General features: G+C 41.9%; 1 protein-coding gene and 1 long non-coding RNA gene across 16 annotated transcripts in view; one reads left to right on the top strand and one right to left on the bottom strand.

Moving 5' to 3' along the window:
- Window positions 1–26,320, top strand: part of LOC144283305 (uncharacterized) — a 44,246-nt gene that overhangs the window by 10,678 nt on the left and 7,248 nt on the right. The window contains exons 3-6 of one of the 14 annotated variants that reach the window (XR_013351751.1): window positions 5,717–5,821; window positions 6,281–6,332; window positions 18,823–19,337; window positions 19,676–20,256. Coding sequence is in view for 3 of the 14 variants with exons in the window: in XM_077847202.1 (XP_077703328.1) it covers window positions 5,717–5,821; window positions 6,281–6,332; window positions 15,789–15,909 (278 nt within the window). In the remaining 11 variants the exon portion in view is untranslated. The other 13 variants (XR_013351749.1, XR_013351748.1, XR_013351753.1 and 10 more) reach the window with 13 other exon arrangements.
- Window positions 11,531–26,320, bottom strand: part of LOC144283307 (uncharacterized) — a 41,203-nt gene continuing 26,413 nt past the window's right edge. Inside the window, exons 1-4 of one of the 2 annotated variants that reach the window (XR_013351763.1) lie at window positions 24,980–25,173; window positions 24,126–24,247; window positions 22,615–22,675; window positions 11,531–11,664 (exon numbers count right to left, since the gene is read on the bottom strand). This is a non-coding gene — a long non-coding RNA (uncharacterized LOC144283307). Of the gene's footprint in view, window positions 11,665–22,614; window positions 22,676–24,125; window positions 24,248–24,979; window positions 25,174–26,320 lie in introns of those variants that run through there. The other variant, XR_013351762.1, reaches the window with a different exon arrangement.

Raw genomic sequence — 26,320 nt, 5'->3', positions numbered from 1 at the left:
CATCCTCTTCCTTCTCTGCCACTCTTCTATTTTTTTAAAGATTATTTATTTATTTAAGAGAGGAAAAAAGGGGGGGCATGAGAAGAGGGAGCAGCAGAAGGAGAGGGAGAAGCAGGCCCCCCGGCTGAGCAGCGAATCCCAGCCTGGGGCCTGATCCCAAGACCCCAGGAATCATGACCCGAGCCAAAGGCAGACGCTTGATGAGCCGAGCCCCCTCTAGCTCAGGTGCCCCCTCTATCACTTCTTTTGGTTTCCCTGAGCTCTGGTGGATACTTCTTGCCTTCATCCCTGAAGAGTCTGGGCCCCCAGTTGCCATGCTTTTTGAGGCCATCGCATGGGAGTCCTAAGAGAAGCCCCAGTGGGTTTCCTGAGCGCTAAACATATCTCTGCCTGCTTCCATCATATAGCAGCAACCCCTGCTTATGCCCCAGTAACTCACCTCTTTTACACCTCTCCTGATGCCATAATCCCGCTGAGTTTCAGCCCAAGATCTCACCTTTCCACAAAGCCTTCCAGGTGCTTACAGACCTCAGAACTTTCACAGAACTCCCTGCTAATGCCTCACATCTGGCCTGCATCACATTCTACACTGTGATTCCTCATTTGGTTGACTTCTGAGTGTATGTCTTGTCTTTCCTGTGGGAACCTGACCAGTGTTTACTGGCTACCTCCAGGGCCCAGCACAGACTGTGTGCAAGCCCAGGGCTTTGTGAATACCTGTTGGATATGCAGCTGAACAGCTTACAGAATGGCACCTCTGCACCCTCGGACTGGATCCTGACTTTCTCATCAGAAGTCTTGCTTCCCACACTTCCCTAATTCACTTGGCTCTCAATGACACTTTCTATCACCAAGTTCACAATCATCTCTGCCTCTCTCTCTCTCTCTCTCTCTCTCTGTCTCTGTCTCTCATGAATAAATAAATAAAAACTTTTAGTCATAACAAAAGCCAAAAGAAAAGAATAATAATTTTGATAAATTTAACTTTTTCACATTTTGAAACCACCTCAAACCCTTAAAAATATATTTTAGATATTTTATTACAAATTACTCGTAGATGGAGCCATCTATAAATTTCCCAACACAGAGAAATTTTCTCTTTTTTGTCATTGTTTTGACTTTGAAGTTAACAAACCTATTTTGTTTGAGGATAGTGAGTATTTGTGAAGAAGCCAAAGAAGATATTTTAAATAATCACATAAAAAATCAATTTAACTTCCTGTGAACACTTTTTTGGTGCCAGGAACTGCCCTAGCTATTTTATACAGACTGGATTGTCCACAAATCTTTTTTTTTTTCCCCTTCTCCTTCCTGAAGCTCATATGTTGCAGTGTTTTGAAACATGGCATAGTCCCTTGCAGAAGCCTGAAAAGAAAGGGGGAAAACTCAAGTCACTTCATTTTGCAATTAATTACTTTTTTGGGGGAAGGCCTTGCCTTGTAGTGGTAATATTTCTCTCTATATATTTATTATTTCCGATTGTTTCTGTCTTATATACTCTACCTAGAAACAAAAGAACGTATACAAAAATAGAACTAATCTTGACTATGTGACTCCAAGTATGTAATCTACTCTCTACAAGCAGTACTGGAATGAAATAAAATATTTATATGACTATAATAAAAGGTAAGATATATTGAATGCTTGCCATGAGCCAGGCATTCTGTTAAGCACTTTATATACCCCGTCTCATTCAATACTCCTAACAGGTTCCAGAAATAGGTACTGTTATTAGCTCTGTTTTACAGATAAGGAAATTAAGGCTCAGAGAGGCTGAGTTACTTCCCAAAGTTCTCAGAGCTAGTAAGTATAGAGGCAGTGAAGGGAAAAGAGCCCTGGTCTTTTCTTTACAAGTCACAACCTCACCCCTGGTCTTGCTAGCCAAGGGATCAAAAGTAGGGCATCCCGGGTAGCTCAGTGGTTTAGTGCCGCCTTCAGCCCAGGGCCTGATCCTGGAGACCCGGGATGGAGCCCCACGTCGAGCCCCATGTCGAGCCCCACGTGGGGCTCCCTGCATGGAGCCCGCTTCTCTCTCTGCTTCTCTCTCTGTCTGTCCCTCATAAATAAATAAAAACTTAAAAAAAAAAGTAAATCACAAACTCTATGTCTCTGTTTCCTTTTTTTTTTTTTTAAGATTTTATTTAATATTCATGAGAGACACAGAGAGGCAGAGACATAGGCAGAGGGAGAGGCAGGCTCCCTGCAGGGAGCCCAATGCAGCACTCAATTCCAGGGCCACAGGATTACACCCTGAGCGCAAGGCAGATGCTCAACCACTGAGTCATCCAGGTGTCTCTGTTTCTACACTTATTAACTATAACCACTGACATTCATACAGTTTATTCACATCTATCTACCCATCCATTCGTCTGTCTTAGAACATTTAACTTTCATTGTGTGATATTTTGTTTATAAGAGTTACTGGTAGCTCTCAAAGAGCAGAAAATATGTCATATTCATCTTCACACTCATAGCTCCCAGGCCACTATTCCATATGCTTAAATATATTAACTTACTTAATGCATATGATACCATGTGGAAGGTTTTATTTTTATTGCCACTTATTTCACACTTAAGAATGTTATTGGACTCCAAAGACAATTATATAAATGATGTCAGATGGATCTGAACCTAGGTTGTCTGGCTCCAGAATCCATGCTTTTAATGACCATAATATCCAAGAAAGTAACTTACTTTCTTTTTAAATCCACATCTAGTTAGGAGTTGGTTTTTAAATCATTTGTTTCTCCCCTTTCTCTTGACTCTTTCACTCTTGTTTTTACTCTGTGATTTGTATTTAGTCTTGTGTAATCAGGCATGTGATTTTCATTGCTCTCTATTTTAAAAATCCCAGGTATTAAATCTCATATAAGTATTCATATTACTTTCTCATTGATCTTTCTTAAAAGCATGATTGAAAGAAAAATGCCTTCCCCTGATTTTCAAGTCTTATTGCCATAAAACACGAAAGGTAGCAAAATTGGCCACCTCAAAATATACCAGTTTAGCATATGGATCATTTCAGACTGAAGGCAATTAAGAAGGAGCAGGCAAAAAAAAAAAATGTTCTGTGCTCTCCTCTTATTTTCCTAAAAGCAAGACACAAATTTACCCAAGTGTATCGCCTCTCCCTTCTCTACTGAAAGGACAAATGTTAATCACCAGAGACGATTTTAGTCCCTTATCCAACCTGGAGGTGACACAAAAGAAATCTACAAACCAAACTGTGGTCACTAGACTTTATCTGCCCTTAGTTTTCCCTTGTAGTTGTTTTCACACAATTTGTTGCCCCTGGAGGCCCAACGTCATTTTCCTTTGTCTTGTCACTTCCTAAAAAGTGTCTTTCCTTACTAAGACCAGGTTCTAAATAAAACTCTGAGTTACTCATCCTGAGTTTCTCCTACGCATATGTAAGATAAACATGTTACTAAAACTTTCTGTTTTTCTCTTGTTGATCTGCCTCTTGTTATGGAGCTCTGATATGGGGCCTTGAGCTAATGGTCAAGACAAAATTCTTGAGCTGTTTTTGGTGTGAAACATTGCTTTTATTACAGCATGGGGACAGAACTCATGGGCAGAAAGAGCACTGGGATTGTGAGGGGCGATTGATCATATGCCTTTAAGTTAGTGGGGGTTAGGGACAGTGTTATATCTCTAAGGAATTTGGAAGCAAGGCTTCCAGGACCCTGAGGGGTAGCTATACCATTAAGATAAGGTTATTTACTACTTTTAGTAAAACACTAGACCTGAGACCCTTCTGATGTATATCAGTAGGCCATATGTTTAAAGGATGATTGCTGACATATATGGGGCTGGAGGGATATTTACAGTTATCAGAGTCAAGTAACACTAAACAGAGCAAAGCTCTACTGGTAAAACATTAAAGAAGTCCGTGAGGTAGCTGTAGAAGTGTTATAACCTGTATGCCTCAAGAATCCTGCCTGGAGACTATAAGCCACAGGAAAGTCCAGCCTTTGTTCCTTTTTCTCCCATTGAGCCCTAGCTGAAAACCTAGAAGGGTAGACAGAAAAAATTTTTTTTTCTTCCCCTACAAATGCAAGGTCATAATCTCACACAGTTTCAGGAGGAATGTAAATAACATAAAAGATACAATAATATGAGTGACTCTAGATTTTGCCTCTTAGACTATGAGAAGTCCACAGGTGAGATAAAAGTCAACACAAATCTAAGATAAACAAAACAATCACCATGAGCATTAGGTCCCAGATATGCTAATTTCGGTCTTGCAGGACACAGAAAACATATAATACATAGAACCAAAAAAGTTCATTAACTCCTTAAAAAGATGAAAGTAATAAATAGTTCAAGAATAAAACTAGTGACCTCCATACCATGGCAGCCACTCTAGAAAACAGTATGAAGTTTCCTCCAGAAGTTAAAAATAGAGTTACCCCCACACCCCAGCAATTGTACTACGACCCAGCAATTGCACTACTGAGTATTTGCCCCAAAGATACAAATGTAATGATCTGAAGGGGGCCCTATACCCAATGTTTATAGAAGCAATGTCCACAATAGCTAAACTGTGGAAGAAGCTGAGATGTCCTTTGACAGGTGAATGGATAAAGAAGATGTGGTCTATATATACAATGGAATTTAGCTCAGGCATCGGAAAGGTTGAATACCTACCATTTACATCAATGTGGATAGAACTGAAGGCTATTATGCTGAGTGAAATAAGTCAATTGGAGAAAGACAGTTATCATATGGCTTCACTCATATGTGGAATATAAGAAATAGTGCAGGGGATCAGAGGGGAAGGAAGGGAAACCTGAATGGGAAGTCATCACAGAGGGAAACAAACCATGAGAGACTCAACTCTGGGAAACTGAGGGTTGCTAGAGGGGTGGTGGTGGGACAATGGGATAACTGGATAATGGGCATTAAGGAGGGCAAGTGACATGATTAGCACTGTTATATGCAACTGATAAATTATTGAACACTACATCTGAAACTAAGTATATGTTGGCTAATTGAATTTAAATTTAAAAAAGAGAAAAAAAGAAAACTAAATGAGATATCATCTTAGAAAATAAACACTTTTAATTATTTTTTTAAATAAAAAAGGAAGTGGTAAAGCATCTGAAGAAAACTAGTCAATTAGGCATTTCCTTGTGAAAAGTTTAAAGTATAACCAAAAAAATATCCAAAAGAATTTCTGACAATCAAAACAACCCCAAAAGATGCATAGCGAGAAACAAAGGAATCCAAGCCTAAAACAGAAACAGATTCACTTTTTAAGGTGACTTTTATCATTTACTTAAAAAATCTGCATTAGGAAATATAAAAGTAACATTTACCAGGTCCCACATGACCACTCTCCCACAAATTCTTAACATATTGCAATTCACTACTATAGGCATTACCAAAATCATGTACATGTACCTTCTACCCAATTGTCTTGGATCCACTAGGAAGAGATGTTCTTGTGGCCACAAGCTAAACAAATTCAGAATGGAATGGAGTGAATACAATGTAGAATGGAATAGAGTAGAGTAGAGTAGTGCAGAACAAAGTTCAAGCATACAGGAGCAATATTATACAAGGTAAAGGATGGATGGATGGATGGATGGATGGATGGATGGATGGATGGATAATAGATGATTGATAGAGAAAAGAAGAAAGGAAAAGAGAGAAATATGGAGAGATTTCAATAAATGTGTGCTTAAAAAGGTTAATCACAGTGTTCTCTTAGGATGTTTAGCTTTGGAAAGTGATACTCCAAGGCTGTCCACAAACCAGCACAAGTCTGTAAACTGTTTACCACCCATCTGTGACAAGACGAGTACTGAAATTAAGAGTAAGTCTGGCAGAGAAATTTCATGCCTGTTGAATCTAATTATGCCTTTTAATTTTTCTGCTAATTCATTTTTATGATCTTTTATAAAAGAATCAGGCTGTGATGGATGAGAAATTTAAAAAAATAAAACTGTCCCTTTTCCTCGGGTAGCCTGAGAAGCAAAGCATAAAGTTATGTTTGGTTAAGGGGATGCCATGGATTCCTCCTCTCTCTGTGGTTGTACAAATCCCCACTTTCACCTTCCCAAGAATTGTTATTATTCCCTTGAGCTGTAAAAGAGACGAGAGGAGGTGGATAAGGTGAGGGAAAGGGGCAAGTGGCCTTCCCGCTGAGCAGCTACAAGCTGGAAGAGTAAAGGAGGTGCACCCTCAGAATCCCGGGGGGAAGGGCAGCGTGAGGCTGTAGTCTGTCCACTTACACCACCTGGGCTGATAATATTTTTCTTGCTTCTCCACACAGGTTTTCAAAACTTTGTCCCAGACTTCATTAAATCACTCACGGACACCACAAGGTAACCTTTCCCGTTAAGGTCTAGGCTAAAGGGCAATGCATTCATGGGAACCCTTTCTGGCTTTGGGGAGTTAAAGCAGTATCTATGATCTGCACCCTTGTTTGGTGGCACCCATCCTATGGAAGTGGTTTGCTGTCTGTGCAGGGCAGAGCGGACCGTCAGCGATGTATGTCTGTACTGGAGGTGCTCGGGGGTATGAAGAGCTAAGTTCTTTCTGCAAAAACAGCATGTTAAGTCTCAAGCTTACACCTGCTTCTTCCCCCCAATATATCCTGCTTAGCTCCAAACCACAAAAAGTACTTTCTCAGATTTGTTTACTTTGATGTCAGATTTTCCGAGAAGAGACAAGGGCTAACTCTTGAATTCACGTCTCCAAAAATTGATAACAGGTCACTGACCTTAGGGAGCATCAGCCTGGCCCCCCCATTCCCATGACCCTACTGCTTGCTCCACTTGTCTCAGGACCCGCTTTAGTTTATATATTTGAATTTATCCACTGTATAAACTGAAAACTGTAACAATAGAATTTGGAATAAGGAATGGGAAATCTAGGGGCACCTGGGTGGCTCAGTCAGTTAAGCATCTTCTTTTGGCTCAAGTCATGATCCCAGGGTCCTGAGATGGAGCCCTGAGTCAAGCTCCGTGCTCTGTAGAGAGCCTGCTTCTGCTTCTCCTTCTGCCTGCTGCTCCCCCTGCTTGTGCTTTCTGTTTGTCTGTCTCTCCCTCTCTGTTAAATAAATAAATAGCTCTAAAAAAAAAATTAGAAATCTAGTAATTTACTTGTACCTGTATAATATATATTATTTTACTGTATCTATAGTGATTTATTTCTGTGTCTGACTCCCCTAGTGGATTGAGACCTTCATGGGGGTGGGTGGTAGGCTATGTTCAGATTCTGGTTTCCCACATAATAAATGCTTGGTAAGTGTTTTTAAATTAATAAAAATGGGAAGAAAAAGATTTTTAAGACATAGGACAAAAACTAAGAAATTTAAAACAACATAAAAGGTTTATAGCAACTTAAAAATAAAAGCACCTAAGTCAGATGTATTTACTGGACAATGTTTCCACATATCTGAAAAAAGAGAGAAAAGGAATATAAGAATGAATGATTATTTTGGAGGCAATCATATGTGCTGGGCACCATGCTCAGACTTTACTCTTAAAAAAAAAAAAAAGGAGGTGGGTCACCTGGGTGGCTCAGTGGTTGAGCATCTGCCTTTGGCTCAGGTCTTGATCCCAGAGTCCTGGGATCAAGTCCTGCATCAGACTCCCCACAGGGAGCCGGCTTCTTCCTCTGCCTGTGTCTCTGCCTCTCCCTCTCTGTCTCTCATGAATAAATAAATAAATAAAATCTTAAAAAAAAGAAATCAATGTACATCTGACACACACACCACGCACATACCACACCCTAGATGCACAAGAAAACACATATCTATGAAGACGCAAAGTCTCCACAAGGTTGAAAGGAGTTTTTTAAATACCTGTATTGTTTGTTTGTTTTTAAAATACCTGTATTGCTCTAAGTAACCGTCCATTTCCATGATATTGGGTCTAAGTCCCATCACGCCCCAGCTACACTCCATCCTAACCTTCACCACCAGATCAATGATCCTAAAATGGAAATTTATGATGCATCCACTAGTCCAAAACTTCCTTATCCACCAGACCCCAACCTTGCCATAGCAAAGAAAAAGATAAAAACCCGAAGTCATGAACAGTGGCCCCATCCATTCTTGAGGTATCTCCACTTACTTTTTTCAATTCATAATTATTTTTTAACTTTTAAAAAAGATTTTCTTTATTTATTTTAGAGAGAAAGAGTGTATGCATGCAGCGGGAGGGGCAGAAGAGAATCCCAAGCAGACTCCATGCTTAGCATAGAACCCAACATGGGGCTCGATCCCATGACCCCGAGATCACAACCTGAGCCGAAAACAAGAGTCAGACATTTAACTGACTGAGCCACCCAGGTGCTCCTTTTTGATGTTTACATCAAAACTCTAAAATTGTAGAACATTCATAATGAAATTTACTCTTTTAACAAGTTTTTAAGTCTATAGTATTGTTAACTATAGGTACAAGATTGTGCAGCAAATATCGAGAACTTAACTCCTCTCGTGTAATGAAACTCAATGCCCATTAAACAGCAACTCCCCATTTCCTTCCCCCAGCCCCTGGCGGCCACCATTCTACAATTCTATTTTAGGATCCTCTTGCAAGTAGAATCACACAGTATTTGTCCTTCTGTGACTGGCTTCTTCACTTAGAATAATGTCCTCCAGGTTCATCCACAGTGTCACACTTAGTTTCTATATTTTCTGACTTCTCCATGTTGCCTATTAACTGACCTCCAATGCCCAAATGCCCACTCCACATGCTCTGCACCCCTGCATTTTTCTATTCTTGTGCCTTCATGAAGCTTTTCCAGATTTTTCCAACTTAGGCAACCTATCCCTTCATCATACAATATATGCCACCATTTCCTGAAAACTTACACTTCATTAGGGCTTTTTTGAGGAGCTTTACTTGTACTGCAGTGTACCGGTCTGTGTGTTTCTCTCTATATTTCCAGTTAGGTTAAACATGTATCCCATCCAACATTTATATCCTTCATAGTACTTAGCAGAGTGCCTTACACATAGTAATTATGCAGTAAATATTGTTTAATCGATTGGATGGTTGTAAACTTCTTAAGGGAATGTTTTACTTACCTTAATATCCCCAAGTCTAAGATGTGCTTGATGTATAGTAAATGCTCAATAACTGTTGTGTTGTGTATGAGGAGAAACAGAGAGAAAGTGAGATCATTTTTTGAGAGCACTTTGCTGAATACAATTCTCAGTTCTCTCCTTACTTGACTGAGCAACAGCATTGACCCAGCTGCTGGCTCCTTCCTAGTGGAAACACTTCCTTCACCAGTCTTGAGGATCCCCTGCTCCAACTCAGCCTGATTTAGTGCCCCTTTGTCTTGTCCCAGCCTCTTCACCTTTCAATGCCTCAGAGCTCAATCCCTGGCCTCTCCTCTCCTCTCCTCTCTCTCCTCTCCTCTCCTCTCCTCTCCTCTCCTCTCCTGATCTGAGAGTCACCATCATTGGTTCCCCAGATTGTGAAAATTGGTGGCTGAGGTTGATTCCCCCACACAGCAGCCAGGGAGACCCTTTCAAAATGTTACTCAATTCATGTCACTGCACTTTCACAACGCTGCACCAGCCCTCCAGTTCGCTCAGAGAAAAACTCAAAAGTTTTTATGAAGCAATATCTAACAGGATTTCCCACATACCTTTCCAACTTCATCTCCCTGTGGATTAATTTCCCTGTGGCCCACTCCCCTCTACCTACAATGTCCTCCTTGCTATTTATCTCAGTCATCTATTGTTCCATAATAAACTACACCAAAATTAATTGGCTTAATACAATCTGTTGTGTCTCGATTGCTCTGTAGGTTGATTGACTTCAGCTGGGCATTCTTGCTTAAGGTTTCTTGTGTGGTTACAGACCACTGTCAGCCAGATCTGGAGTAATCTACTGGTTCAAAAAGCAAGGCCCCAAAGATGACTCATTCTCATGACACACAGTTCTGGGGCTGCAGACCAGAGAGCCTCCATATGGCCTCTCTGTGCACCTAAGCCTTCTCACAGCATGGCACAAGGTGGGGTGGGGGGGGAGTTGTCTATGTTCTGGAAAACAGTGTCCCAAGAGCAAGTGCACCAGGAACTAGGAAGGAGAAGTTTCCTGCCAATTAAGACAGGGCCACATCTAGAACTGGCATGGTGACACTTCTGCTATAATCTATTGGTGTCGGCAGTCACAGAACCTGGCAGGATTTAAGGACATGGAGAAATAAGTTTTCCCTGTTCATGGTAATGTGGCAAGATCGCATTGCAAAAAAAGCATGTGGGATGCGAGATATGATTGAGGCAATCTTTGGAAAATGTACTCTGTTGTGCTATTTTTCAAACACAACAGATACATTCTCACTTCAATGCCTTGCACTAGGCTTCCCTCCACCAGAAATGCTTTTCTCTCAATATCAGCTTTTTGTTTCCTCATTGTTCTGAAGTCTTTGCTTCTTTACTTACTTTAACTCTGACAATACGCCAATGAGCCTACCCTTGACTGCCTTATTTAACATTATTCATAAACACTCTTTGCTACGGCCAAGTGCACACAATTGCCCATGGCATATCCATTGAACTTTGCTTGACCAAATTTTAATCGGCCTTCTCTGCTCCACACAGGCCCTTAAACGTTGGCTTGACCTCAAGTTCAGGCAAATGCTAAACTACTACAGTGCAGAACATCCGCCCCTAAACAGCTCATTCTGAGAATCTGTTAACCATAAAGAAAAACATTTCACTGTGAAAATGCCCCAGAGATGCCACTTGTCTACCCCACCCACTTGCCCTACCCCCCCACAGACTTCCTGCTAGTTCTGCTCACCCCACCCTATAAAAGCCTTTTATTTTTGTTGAATTTTGAGATACTTGCAGGTCTCTGGGATCAGAGAATTTTGCCTGATAGAATAGTCTTTTTTAAATAAGGTCTCCCTTTATCTAAGTCTGTATTTACTTCGATTTGACACTCAGCACTCCCAAGCCTTTATACCTTGCACCATTTTTTTCATATCACTTATTCCCTTCTAACATACCATATATTTATCTATTTATTGTGTTTATTGCCTTTCTTCCTTTATTAGAATATGAACTGTGTGACAGCAGGATGGTTTTCTACTTTGGCTACTAAATTTCCATCACCCAGTGCACCCAACTGCAGGTGCTCAAAAAGTATTTGTCAATTTCATGGATAAACTCTCATGTGCAATGTGATGAAAGCATATTCATCTAATGCACAGAGACACAGAATAAAGAAATATTTGCTACTGATCTTCTAAGATCTTATTCTCCACCCCCAGATAATTGAGTCTCTGACATGTTCCTTGAGCCAGATTCTCATTTCAATCATGTGGTTCCTATAAAACTCTTATTGGGGCTGTCATATTTTTCTTAGTCTCCCCTGATTTCTTTCCCTCTCTCTTCTGGAAGTTAGCTCAGAAACTGAAGCCTGGTTATATATGTGAGTCTTTTTTTTTTTTCTGGTGCTGTTAGCCACTGGATTTTCCATCATTTTCTTTTGGCATGCTCCTGCCAACTTATATTAGCATGCTCTATTACATGGTTTCAGATACTGGCCTGGACAATCTTTCCTCTTGTCCAGCTCATCCTGTCCACTCGAGCTTGTCCAGCCTCATTAGGCAGGTACATGGCTGTTTCTGACACCTCCTAGTCTTCCACATCCTGCCTGAGTGATTTAAGTCCTTCGTAGACACTTCCTGAGGAAAAAAAAAAAAAAGAAAAAAGAAAAAGAAACATGATCTTTGTGATCATGCATAAGGCAAAATTTAAGGAGTGAACTTTTGTCAAAAAGATCTCAGGGTACAATGATTTTATGTTCCAAGCTATGCTTCCACGCCTAAGTTCTAGACGGAGAAAGAGGGAGAAAAAAAATGATCATATGATCATGATGAGTTTCAGTTCGTGATCACAGAATTCATCTTGTTATTACACACTGCTGCTCCTTTAAATAAAGTACCAGAGCCCCATTAAAATGAATGAGATACAGATGCTTCAGAACTTCATCCAAGCATTGCTAAGGAGTTGGTCTGTCTTATCTAATATATAAAATGTATCATTAGGCTAAAATAGTAATTCTCAATGGTTGGCAGTTTTGTCTCCCAGAGGATATTTGATAATATCTTTGACATTTGCTTGTTGCCAACTGAGTAGTGGTAGGGGCAGGGCTTGGTTCTGGCACCTAGGAGGGCAAATCCTAAGGTGCTGCTAAACATCCCACAGCACACAGAACTTCTCTCCACAACAGAGAGTTGTCTGCCCCAATATGCCAGTAGTGCTGAGGTTAAGGAACTAGGCTAAGGAGCACCTGGGTGGCTCAGTTGGTTAAGTGTCCACCTCTTGATTTCAGCTCCAATCATGATCCTCAGGGGTCCTGAGATCTGCACTGGGCATGGAACCTGTTTAAGATTCTCTTTCTCCCTCTTCCTCTGCATACCTCCCCCCCCCCAAAAAAAAGAAACTGAGCTTAAAGTATCAAAACTATGGTTCAGGTATGAGGACTAATAGATAAATAATGGAAGAGGTTGGAAAGCCCAAGTACAGTCTCAGCTCTACATAAAAGTATCACATATTGTAAAGATGTCTCATTTATTTGATAAAGTATTCAATAAATGTGAGTGGGCCAATTCACTAATGAGATTGCAAAGGATAGCATTAAAACATTATTTTACACAAAAAGTGGTTCATTTTTTTTTTATAAACAGGAGTAAAAGAAAAAACTAAGGTAAATAACTATTTAACCTTAGGATAGACAAGTTATTTATAAAAGTGACATTTATTCCATCCATCCTTTAGGGTCCGGTTCAAGTTTGAGTTCCTGGACCACGTTTCTGGGAAGTGGCAAGAGGGTGGGAATAAATTTCTATTGCCCAACAATGTAAGTTTCGGCTCTGGGGAGGCTGGCTTATGCCTGTAGATAAGCAAGAGGCCTGATTAAATAGGATTTTGTCAAAGGAGCTTAAGTTACACTGCTCAGTCCATGCTTTCAAACAAGGATAAAGAGTGTTCCCAAAGCGATATGGATGCTGGAGCATTAAGTCCTAGCTTCAGTGTTCAGCTTCTGTCTAGAGAACACAGCCATCCAGAAATGCACGCACTTCTTCCCCTACTCATGATTGCATAATTACATTTTAGCCCTTGTGCCTGGTTTGTTTACTCCCTTGAAAATCATATGGGTTGGCTCACCCTGATTGATAAAAACAAAATCAATGGCTACAGTGTCATTTTCCAAGAGAAAGGGGGATATATTATATATGAGAGAGTAAAAGGACACATTTAGAATGTGATACCTCCAGCTAAAGACAAGGACAATTTTTCTTTAATATGGCTACAAGTCTTCCTCTTTGTTTGACATTTCTTCTTTAAGTTCCCCATATAACTATTTCCCTGTGGACATAGCTAGAGGAAAGATGCTCTGGTCTGATCTCAAACCAATAACATGCAGAGCTGTATCTGCAACTATTTTCTTCCAAGAGGCCACATACAATCCAATGACAGTTTTGGGTGTGTTTGGAGATGCTCTTCTAGTCCATTGCTCCTCATTCACAGACAATCTGGGCAGAGAAGTCCACATTGGCCTACAACCTTGTTCAGAATCAGAATGGGGAGCCAGTTCCATTCCTCCTTGCACATAAGTGTAGAGGCACTAACAGAAGGGGAGAATCAGGGTTCTAGAAAGCAGATGAGGTTCCTTACAGAGAAAAAGATAGCCGAGCATAATGGCGGTGACTTATGTGTTAAATAAGGAGACAGAGTAGCAAATTAGACAGCACACCCTATTGCATTTCAAAGAACAAAGTGCTTTCCAAACCTTTGTGCATAAACTCAATCATGGGATTTAAGCATGGAGATATTTTTTAGGCTACAGGAGATGAACGTACATTGGACAAACTTTCCTTGACCACACAGTGTTCCTGGAAGAGATTTCTCAGCCCATTCCAGTCCTCAGTTTGTCCACATTATCTGTCCCACTCATTTGTATTTCACAAAATTTCTGGGGTTTTTGTTTGTTTGTTTGTTTGTTTGCATTTCAAATATTTTGAGTTGTCATTTAATTTTGCATGTAGCTGTTTTCCACATATGCCTTGAGCAACTTGAGGACAGGGGGTTTGGTTCTTTTGTGTTCCCCAGAGTAAAAAGCATCATTCTTTTCCCAAAAAGAGTGGCATTTGTGATTTTAAACTATAATTGTTTAATGAAGCCAAACAAATGAGTGGAAGATAGAATAATCTCATCTACCTAGAATTCAGTGCTCCAAGGGTCTTATCTTATATGAACGAACCATAAGAAAAAGAAAAGCTGTTTCAAACATTCAAAATGGATGTTATTAAGTTCATTTGTACCATCTTAAATGAGCATAACATAACTAAAGGGGAAATCCTGAGATTGTTATAGCTGAGAATTATTTTAACAATGCAACACAGGAATTAGTATAGGGTAAATAACCTTTGACTCAGTGAAACAGATTTTTTTTCAGATAGCATGAAATTGGATTTTTTTTTCTTTTCATCAAAAGCCAACTAGCCTAGAACCGTACAGAGCTGTATAGAGCAGACATTATTCCCAGATAACAAGGAGTTCTAGCACTGTGCTTTTGCCAAATGTACTCCAGAGGGGAAAAAAAACCCAAAAACTTATGTTTCAACATTTTCATGGGTATGTGCAGTAGGTAGTAGGAACAAGAATAGCTAAAAGAAATGCAATAAATGAAGATTCTATCCATAATACAGGGAATTACAGACAAAGCTTTCACAAATTCTCAGAGCTAGACTTTCAATACAGGTATAAAGTCATGCTTCTATGAAATAGAATTATTTGGCATATCTGGCAGAGACAAGTGTGAAATACAGAAGAGAGCAAAACAGAAAGAATCAGGCATGAATCAGTATGAACATCCAGATAGGAGCAGGAGAGCAATATTACCTATAACATGTTATTAAAGGACTCACCATCTCCTAAGGGTGGAGATGGAAGGTGTCAACTGGTTATCATGGCTCCATTAGGATGTCATCTGTGCCGTGAGATAGAAGCACTGTGCTAAAGTCAACCATAGTTGATCTTATGTATTAAATCAGTCATTCTTAACTAGGTCTTTGTGTTATCTTTAAAAAGCATCAAGTAAAAAAAGCACTGTTTAGGTATTGTTAGAAACAGGTTTTATAATAGCAGTTGCAGGTTCAATTTAGTTGTTCAGAGTGATGGAAGTTCAGAAATCGAGAAAAACTGACTCAGTAATTTTTCTCTTTGAAGTTCATAAATAGTAATTTTTCTCTTTGTTAGTAGAAATGCAAACAGGGGCACCTGGGTGGCTCAGTCAGTTAAGCGTCTGCCTTTGGCTCAGGTCATGATTCCAGGGTCCTAGGATTGAGCCCTGCATCAGGATCCCTGCTCAGCAAGGCGTCAGTCTGCTTCTCCCTCTGCTTGTGCTCTCTCTCTCTCTCTCAAATAAATAAAAATCTTTAAAAAACATGCAAACCAAAATTAAAACAGTCGATAAAAATAAATACATTTTGTTAAATTTTAAAAGCATGCATTTTAAAACCTAACTTTCAAAGCATTTTCTTCTGTTTACTATTAGTAACTTAAATAGGAGTACATTAAAAAGGAATACTTTGGGTGTGGCCATGACACAGCATGGGTTCTAGACTGCTCCCTGTTCCCTTTACTGTAAACAACTATAAAAGTGGACAAAATAAGCAAAGCATTTTTGAAGAAGCCGGAGAGGAAGAGAGTGGAGTCAGTGCAGAACTGTGTACTAGCAAAAAAGCAGACACATGTGACAAGCTCAATGTTTTCTCAACCTTCTACCTTGGGGACCTTCCAGGTTCCCATATGTCACCAGGAAAAGAGCCCAAGGAAAGGACGGCACTCTTGTTAAGCTGAGGAGGAAGAGATCGGAGTGGAAGGCTCCTGAAGCCACTAGAATTCACCAGGCAGTGTACTAAAGAGAAAGGCACGGTGCAGATAGGAGTTTCCAGAATGCCACCTGGGGAAATGGATTTCTGGCCTAGGGCTGGATGGTACATATATAGAGAGTTTCTTCTAGAGCGGGAAGGAAACACTGCAATGCTTCTAGACTTCTGAGTACAAAGGAAAGAAATTAGCGTTTCAATTACTAAAAAAAATATATGGGAACATTTGGAGATTAAACAACACACTTCTAAATGCTGCAGGGGTCAAAAAGGAAGTCACAGAGGACATTGAAATATTTCAAATGATCATAGCAAAAAGGCACCGTGTCAATAATTTTTGGAAGTATCTAAGATTGTGCTAGAGGAAAACTTACAATTTTATCATTTTTTATTTTGCACCCAAATATTACCAAATATTTGCACCTCATGCTCTGTGTTAATCACACAGATGAAAACAACTCAGTCCATCACACTCCCACTCTCCAGTTCAGCATATTTGAGGTTTCATAGACGGGCTTTGCAGAAGATTCAGCTGTGAAACATCCACAAGTTCATCTAGTCCAGCAGTGTCTGAAACATAGTAGGAACTCAACAAATATTGGGGCAGCAATAGTTACCAGCTCAGTGGTTTAGCGCCACCTTCGGCCCAGGGCCTGATCCTGGAGACTGGGGATCGAGTCCCATGTCGGGCTCCCTGCATGAAGTCTGCTTGTGTCTCTGCCCCCCACCCACCTCTCTCTCTCTCTCTGTGTCTCTCATGGATAAGAAAAAAAAAAAAAGGAACTCAATACATATTTATGGAATAGAAATACATATTTATGGAATAGATGGTTGAAGTGCTTGCTTTAACAGATGAGGAGGCCGAGAGGCAGGAAAGGACTTCCCCAAGGCCACCAAAGCCCTAACTGCTATAGAACGTGGGTTTGGGTCACACCTCTGTGGACTGTGGATTTTGTCCTCCCCAGACAATGTTTTCTGTCTTAGCCAGATCACATTTTAAAGCTTCGACCCCCATAACTTGAGTGAACCTTAATAACTAATTCTGTTTTTAAATTGTGCTGGCGGACCATCAAACAAAGGCATTTCATGAACATTCCTTTTCTCTTAACATCAGCTTGCTAGCCAGGAGTCTGATAAGAGGTGAGAAAGAAGAGCGGTGATGCACACAAAACTAACACTAGGATTTATGCAGCCCCACTTAGCCCAGTGGAAGTGAACTGCGGCCACCCGCGCTGGCAAAAGCCAGCTTTCTCAAGGTTGCTCGCCTCCCAACACCGCTGTTTTTGGTTGATTAAACCTGTGGAACCAAACTTTCTTGGGGCAGAGCTGAGATTTAAGTGGAAGTACAGGTCAATTTTCTACCAGTGGAGAAATTTCACTGAAAAATCACATTGAAATTGAATTTGAAATGGACAATTTTAATTTTGAAATTGAAAATCAAAATTGGAAGGAAATTTTCCTTTTCCACCGAAATCACGGAGAAACAAAAAACACTGTCATAATCGACGAGGCTCAGGAAATGGTCAGATTTTGGCAACTCAGGCCAGAAGGGAGGCAGAAGTAGGAAGCAAGTGGCTAGAGGGGCTGGCACCCGAGAAGGCATAACATGACCTCCCAAACAAATCAAACAATAGCAGGCATTACATAGCATGCACTACATGTCCGGAGCTGTTCTAAAAACTTCATAAAACAAATATTAAAATACTCAGTCCTCACAACAACCCTACAACATAAGTACTATTATTAACCCATTTGACCGATGGCAAAGCTGACTCAAAGGTCAGTTAAGTGACTCACTTAAATTCATGGAGCCAATAGGTGGTGGAGTCAGGCTTTCGATCCAGGAAGTCTGGTTCCAAAGTCTATGCCCCCCCATGTTACACAAAGAGTCCCTGTTACTATGGACACCAGCTCCCAGGTGGATAAGCAGACCAGACCTTGAATTCTCCTCCACAGGTTGAAACCCCACAACACAATAACAGGTGCTCATTGAAGTGCAAGCTTTGCAAACAGTTAAGTGTATGGCAAGTACCAGTGATAACCAGTCCTTCCTTCCCCCATTCACTCCTTATTAGTCATTCGACCCATTAAGGAATGTGCGGGTAGGAACTGAATTAGTGTTCGTAAAGAACGGAAGACAGCTTTTTGAAAGAGAACCACAAATATTTATTTAACACCTACCAAACACCAGTTTCACAGATTGGATACTGACTGGGACTTAGAGAGTATTTACATGGTAGGTGGTCTGTGATCAGAAGGTCTGCGCCAGCCACATAGACTGCCCCTGCTTTTATGGGGCTTACAGTGTAGAAGGAAAGACAAATATTAATCAGTTAATCCATCAGAGAATGTATAGCTGCAGAGCGAATGAGGTGCTCTGAAGGAAAGAAAGACAGGTCTGTTATTAGTGATTCACAAAGGACACTGAGCCAGCCCCAGGACCTCAGAATCCCCTGCCTTGAGAAAAAGATGCTTGGCTGAAAGCTGGAGGATGAAAAGATGATACAAGAGCCACGCAGAGGGAGTTCCAGGCAGAGCCAGCAGCACTCGCAAAGGCCAGAGGGAGCAGCCCCTGGGGCTGCTGGCCTGATGGCCCCAAGGGAGCAGGGTTGGGGAGGTGAGGCTTCAGCAGGAAGCAGAGGCAGGCCAAGCAGCATCTGACAGCATTGGGATCTTTGTGCAAAGGACATTGACAACGTAGTGGCATGAAACGAGGAGCACTCAATGCATCCAAGGAGTGACTAAACAAATAATGAAACATGGATCCTTTGTCCTCTTCATCCAAACCTCCAACCTCAAGGCTTTCACACCAGCCCACAAAATTAGGCCAGCAGGGGTCCTCACCCAGCCACCAGATCATAGACCTTGGGTATCAGCGGAGAGTTAGACAGCATCTGGTCCCACACCACCTGCTGGGCAAACATTATTATCTCGCCCCCTCTGCAGCCCAGGCAGTCTCTAATCTCTGCAACACTGGATATCAGGAACCAGCGTAGGCTCAATAGCTGGCAACCAGCAAGTCAAATCGTCTCTATGAGTTCCATTTCTGCAAATTCGCAGAAGGCGACTGTGGTGTCAATTGATTATGAAGATGATGCAGACAGATGTTTCCAGCACCATACCCAGCCTTTGGTACATGTCCAATAAGTGACAATGTAATCTGAATTCAGCCATTTGTGTGGAGCTATAACTTTCTCCCATTTGCTCCTCCCAATAGGGGATGGCTATTAACCACCCCCATCCCCCGCCAAGCCATTTTGCAGATGATGGAGCAACCAAAGCCCAGACTGGTGAAGTAGCCTGCCAGTTGCCAGCAAGCCTTGGAACCAGAACTCAAGCCCACTTCATTCTGCTTTTAACCGCGAGACCAGCCAGACTCTGCTCTCACATTTAGTTGGAAGAGGTGCCAAGAATCCTTTGCACCTGTCGGAGGCTCACAGACCCTGAGGAGGCCTGGGCAGGTAAGAGCAAATATTTTGTAAACATGGGATGGTGAGCTAAAGCCCAGCCTTTCCTCATGAGCTGGGGGAGTAAGGGGCAAGGATGCATGCCTGAGCTGGTCCTGTGTGGAGAGAAGCCTCCCACTGGCTGCTGTGCCTTCATGAGCTCATGCAGCCCTGAAGCTGGCATCTGTAAGTGTCTGGGCTGATGATTATGCCAGCCAACCCCGCAGGGGCTTACTCTGGCGGAGACGGCCACTTGAACATTCACAGCTTCCTGGGTTGTAGGACATTTCAAGGCTGGAGTAAATGTGCTATCTTTTCCCTAAAGCCTCTCTCTCCTTCCCTCCCTCTTGCAGTCTCCACCTCAGATTGGGAATGGTGGAACAGACTGAAGTTTTGGAGAACATTTGTATTCCCCGGGCCAGCATGTTTGCAGGATCCTTTCACAGTATTGGAGCCCGGGAGCAACACAACCTGTCACCAACCTCTGAGCTCCCTTTACCTGCACGTCCCTAGTGAGTACATCATAGATGTGCAAAAACTAATTCCTAAAATAGTAGGAAATTAATAAATGCAGCTCAGAAAGTGTATACTAGGTTTGATTGCATGGAGTTATATTTATAAGCAGTAAGACCTGATTCAGAATCTTCTCAGCGTGAAGTGTGTTGTAATGGCCTACTCTTCATCTAAAATCCTGAGTGATGCTAACCACACTGAACAGTCAAATTTCTGCTTGCTCTGAAACTATTCTCACTCTTGCTCTCACTCTCTCTCTCTCTCTCTCACACACACACACACAGAGTATCTTTCAATCTACTTATGAGTTTCAGCAAGCAACTGTTGAACAGTTTAGCAAGCTATGAGTGACTTCTTGTTTGCTATCAAAGTAGGCAGGTACATGGTCCTAGGAAATGTACATGGGCTTTGGTGGCATATGGTGAGCCCACACTCTCTTGATGTGTCATTGGGGCAGTTACTTAACTCTAAAACTCTATCTCCAGTCGTAAAGTGAATATGATAATAGGAATTGAGTGACAGAGAGAGAAAAATCATGATGCAGTCATAAGGGGAAAGGATCCTGAGCTCAAACCTACTTCACTATGGTGAATGCCATAGTGCTTCACCCAGCGGTCACCCTCTCAGGATAGAGAAACCCATTCCTGTAGCTGCTGGGGGCATGGGATGCTGACAGCTCAGAGCTCAATACCTCCCCAGGAACTGCCCCCCTCTGGCCTTGCCCCAAGGTATATCCTTCTGGAACAACCCTTCTCCTGGAACAACTTGCAAGGGTTCAAATGTGTGGCCCTCTTTCTCAAGTCAGGGCAGCTCTGAGGCCTCCCCACAACGCCCACCCCGCAAGTTCCAGAAATGCTTCAAGTTTGCAGCAGCCACCCTACCCCAGTCCTGCTTCTCTCCCTCTCTGACAGATGCCTTTACCTCTGTAAAAGCCTCGCCAGCTAAGTTTCCACCAGAAAATCTCCATTTCAGAGTCCATTTCTTGGATAGTTCCTATGAATGTCACTCCTTATAGCAGGCAGATCTTCAGAAGTTGGATAATTACACATGATGGGGTTGGAATTCTTGGGAGAATCTTGAGATTTAAAGTCCAGGCTTCCTCTTGGCCTCTGTCCTTATATATGATATGGGGTGAAGGAAACCCCAACACAACAGACTCCTATGTTTTAGCTCATTAGTAGTCACCATATTCTGGTCGTAGTAGTAATTTTTGTCAAGAAGTTGGATGCTTCATCATAATCAGGGTTTTGTCCGGTTTTCTCACCACAGAGGGACAGGCAGTCTAGGTCCCACTCAGAAACACTAAAATTTCTAAAAACTCTTCTTGAGATTTTTATTGCAAAATAATCTTACTGAACTAATACTAAATATAAACTTGAGTGATCAGAATTTGGGGGAGGTCATTGTACAAATTGTTAATGGTCTCTGCCATTCATTCACTTATTTATATTTTTGTATCCACCCATCCACCCATTCATCCATCCATCCACCCAACCATCCAACCACTATGTATTGTATACATTCTATGTGCCATGAGACATTTTAAGCTTTCCATACATGCTCTCCACTCATCTTCCAACAATAATATGAAGCTTAGGCCCGGCTAGAATTGTTCAAGATGACTCAGATAGGAAGAAGCAGAGTGAGAAATATAATCCAGATGCTCCCAAAGCCTATGCTTTCCTAATAGTTGTATCATATTGCCTCCCCCTCCCCAAGCATAGCTAAAATAAAACTTGGATTATGAAAAATGATACAAAGTACTATCAGATACAGGAAAAATTTACGTATATATAGGTGTCCCACGTAAGCCTTCCTGGAGAAGGCACAAGTTGGTCTTTCAAATGACCAAGGCTCACTTCTAGATAGAAAACTCAGCAATTCTGCTTGAAGTAAGAGCATGGAAGGGGCCGAGGGCTCAGAGTCCTTCAGAGTCCTGTCTTCATCTGTTAATAGCTGTGTGACCTTGGAAGCCTTTCTTAGCCTCCCTAAGCCTTCATTTGGTCAACATGAGAAACCTCATCGACTTCTTGTAAAGCTTGAAGAAAGCATGAAATACATCTAGTCCAATACCTGAAACCACAGTGGACATTAACAAATGCTTGATTTGGGCCAACTCAAATCTCTAGCTTATAGTAAGAAATGGAGGAAAGCTCATTAGTCAGTTTCTCTAGTTTGTGCCTTAAAGAAGACTAAGCCAAAGGAGGACTTTGTTCTTGCCCTCCTATCTCTTATCACACTCTTGGTCATGAAGATCATACATTCACACACGTGCACTTGTGAACACACACACGTGCATACACACGCATACACCATATGCATACACCGTATGTTATGACATACGGGTGCATAACAGTGCACGGACACTCAGGCATGAGCCACAGCCTCGGGGGAAGAAGTACTTGGAATGTTCTGGCACCGTAATAAACCTTCACATGAAGTACAATGTGTAGGTTCTTAATTAAAATCTCTAAAGAACTGTTGTAGTTGGCAATATCGTCACCCAAAGCCATATTTACGTTGTTAATTATTCTGGTTACAGTGAATAAGAAACAATGCCCAGGCTTCCCATAAAATTTCCAAAAATTAAACCAGGGAAATGGGCAATAAATGTCATTTGAAATGGTACTGATGCCAGTTAATTGCAAGACAACTGTAAAATAATGGGGCATGAGGTGCTTCAACAATGCCTAATTAGTAACTATATGGACATTTTCTTGGAAAAAAATGGCAATTACATGGTGCAAACACTTAGGAGTCATCATCAAAGGCCCTTTACCGATATTAGCTAATGAATCTTCCCCACAACGCCCGGCAGGAGGCAGCACACGTCCTCACCCCTAGGGAGGGAGGGAGAAAAAAGCCGAGATGTAAATGATTAGTCCTCTTCCTGGTTTGCTTGTCTAAAGTACAATTCGACACTCTCCACTGAAACACACCCATAGGGATCCTCAGGCAAGGAGAGGAGGATTTCTTTCCCAAGAAGTGCCCTGCCCAGGTGCTGTGTTGGGTTCGTGTGGTAAATTCTTGGATTCCTCCTGTTGGCCAGCCATGCCTCCCAGCTCCCCGGCTCCCCACACTGAGCTGCTGGCCCAAGCGCAGGTGTGCTCTTGAACACATCAGCTTTTGCCCTTCTTCTCAGCAAGAAAGTTTTTTACCTCAAACATACGAACCCAAAGAAGGGGTGCAGGGGCACCTCTTCCTGTTAAAGCCACATCCACTTTCTTGGAACATAGTTTGCAATCCAACTAGAAGGTTTAGCATTATTTTGGAGTATGGTTGATTGTGATGAGGTGAAAATATGAAAAAGGAATGAATGATATCTTGTATGCAGTAATAAATCCACATTAAAAACTTATGAACAACATGGGGTACATAGATGGCTTAGTCGGTTAAACATCCGACTCTTTTTTTTTTTAAGATTTTATTTATTTATTCATGAGACACACACACACAGAGAGAGAGAGAGATAGAGAGGCAGAGATACAGGCAGAGGGTGAAGCAGGTTCCACGCAGGGAGCACGGCACAGGATTCGATTCCGGGTCTCCAGGACCACACCCCAGGCTGAAGCCAGAGCTAAACCTCTGAGCCACCCGGGCTGCCCAAGCATCTGACTCTTGATTTCAGCTCAGCTTATGATCTCAGGGTCCTGAGATCGAGCCCTGTGCTGGGCTCTGTGTTTCTCAAAGAGTCTGCCTGGGATTCTCTCTTTCCCTCTCCCTCTGTTCCTCCCACCCACCCCCACCCCCACCACATGCTGTCTCTCTCTCTCTCTCTCTCTCTCTCTCACTTTCTAGCAAATAAATCTTTTAAAAAATTTATGAACAACAATGAGAAAATGAAGAAGAAAGGGAAAGACGGAAAGGAACATAAAGAGGGAGAAAAAGAGGGAAAAGAAGTATGAGATGACAAGGAAAGGGAAGGAAATTTGGTGCCTTCAACTCTTTATAGCAGCACTATGAGGTGAGTATAGTTACCATTCCCATTTTATAGATGATGAAACTGAGGTATGGAGAGGTTAGCCTGCAGGGTCCTCTAGCCAAGAAACTGGCAAACTAGGCCCTAAACCCATCTACACTTGGTACTAAATTATTAGTTTTTCCCACAATACTGGCTTTATGAGGAGTTTCTTTGCCACCTTCCATCCTTCCTTGAAGTGCTTAGTTAAGCAATGTCCAGTGGGCAAGCAGAAAGCATTCTGGAATGTTACTATCCTAACAAAGTATTTGATGAGCTGAGATCCAGTTCCAGGTCAAATCCAAGTACAGTTTTCTTAGAGCAACACATACCTTTTACAGAAGAAGATTCATTATTCACTCTTCAGTATCACAATAGAGGGAAGACCACATAACATTGGAAGGATGAGCTTTAGGATCCAATAAACCTGAAAATCCTGGATCCTGTTCCTTATCTATAAAATGAACACAATAATAGTACCTACATTATAAGCTGCTGCAAGGATTAAGTGAGCAAATACTTAGTGCCTGGCATATAGAAAGCACTCAGTAACTGCTAGCTATGTTTTGCAAATACACTGCCCCGATTAATGATCGCTAACGATCATTCCTTCACTCATGGTATAGTGCACTGATGAACTACGTTGGCTTTGGAGTCACACAACCTAAATTTTGATCCTGCATCATCTAATTGCTCTCTATGTAACCGTGGGGGAGCTGTATAGCCTCTGTATGCCTTAGTTTCCTCATTAGTAAAAAGACTATGATAGTAACATCTGCTTGATTTTTCTTTTTTTATTTTTTTTATTTAAAGATTGTATTTATTTATGCAAGACACACAGAGAGAGGCAGAGACATAAGCAGAGGAAGAAGCAGGCTCCTCGTGGGGAGCCTGATGCAAGATTTGATCCCAGGACCCCAGGATCATGACCTAAGCTGAAGGCAGATGCTCAACCTCAACCACTAAGCCAACCAGGCATCCCTGCTTGATCTTTTAATAGGGCTGTTTGTAGGGTTGAAATGAGACAATGTGTATAAGGCATTAAGCCCAGCACCTGGCCAGTAATAAGAGAGCGATAAATGTTAGCTATTGGTTTTCATTCCAAATAGGCATATCTAGTACACAAGAGGGACTTGGTCCATGTTCTAATCCTATATACAAAAAAAAAAATTAATTTGAGACTCACTTGCTCAACAAACATCTAATGCACCCCTACTCGATGGTAAGTAGTATCCTATGGGCTGAGATTCAGATGTAAATAGCACATAGTTCTTGCTCTTAGCTGAGAGAACCATCTTCCAGTAGAGACAATGCGGTGAGGATCTTTAGAAAGGTGGGCAGACAGGAGACTCTTCTAGAGCATCCAAGAGTACTGAATAAATAAAGTATGTTGCAGTTCATGAAGTCTCCGGAAAATACATTTTATCCAACTTTCTTCCTTCCCAAGTAAGAGTTCATTTCATCTAAAGTGCTACTTCAAGAATGACCCACTGATGACTCCCTTTCCCCCAAGTGGCAGCCTGTCTTTAAACATCGCTACCAATAGGACATTTGTAAAGCAGCGGTTGCCACTGTCTGATAGCTCTGAAGTTTTTCCACTGAGTGGTTACCTGGTCCTCTTGAAATGTCACCCTTGGTCACCATCCCTCCTCTGGAACTGGGCGGAGTCCATGAACCCCCTCCTCTCCATGGGCCTTCCCACATGTCCACCCCACGTCCCAGTCTTTGGTCTTTGTTTCTTTAAGGTGAATTCACAGACGTGCTGTGATGGAAGTCCAACAGATACCAGCATCTTTTCCCAGTGGTGAGCCGCCAGGTGCGGGGGCCACCGCCAGACTGCGCCCTAGGGCTTGGCACCATGCTCTGGTCTCAGCACCCGAGTCAACCCTACCCACATTTGTCAACTGGGCAGCTCTCCCACAGTCCCTTCTCCTTCATCTTTACTGGTGACCGAACTGTGCTCTAATGTCAGCCTCTGCATAAAAGAGCTGTGACCAAACCTGCCGTTGGGGCCTTAAAAGGTTTACCAGCCGAGAAAGTGACTATGTTAGGAATTTCTAGGCCTGAAACAGGGCCAGTGGGGCTCCTCAAAGCATCCCCCATCAGGTAAGGCAAAAGCATTCTGATCTCAATCACAGGTACTCTTCCAAAAAAGAATTGCTCAGTTCTCCTGTAAATCCCCAGGACTGCTCATCCTTTCTGTAGATGGGACTCGTGGGCTGGCATTGATCAATGACTGTCTTTGGTGTCCTTTCCCTCCTGCCTAGAGAGCAAAAGTACAATGATGTCCTAAGCATTCAGCTTTTCCTTCAAGGCCTTCCTGAACCGGGTTCCTACTCATCTGCCCAGTCATATTTCCCACCACATGCACCCTACGAGCTCCCCAAGCCCCAGCTGACCCGTAGCCTCGTGAATAGCACTTCATTATTATCTTTATGTTTAGATTAGTTTTGAGATCTTTTACGGCATTCAGTTATTCACTCCAAAATTTGATATTACAAGGCAGGGTCTGCTAAGGGTACTGCAA

Source organism: Canis aureus, chromosome 14 (genome assembly GCF_053574225.1).
Source record: "Canis aureus isolate CA01 chromosome 14, VMU_Caureus_v.1.0, whole genome shotgun sequence".
NCBI classification, from domain to species: domain Eukaryota; kingdom Metazoa; phylum Chordata; class Mammalia; order Carnivora; family Canidae; genus Canis; species Canis aureus.
This window is presented reverse-complemented; position numbering and strand designations above follow the sequence as displayed.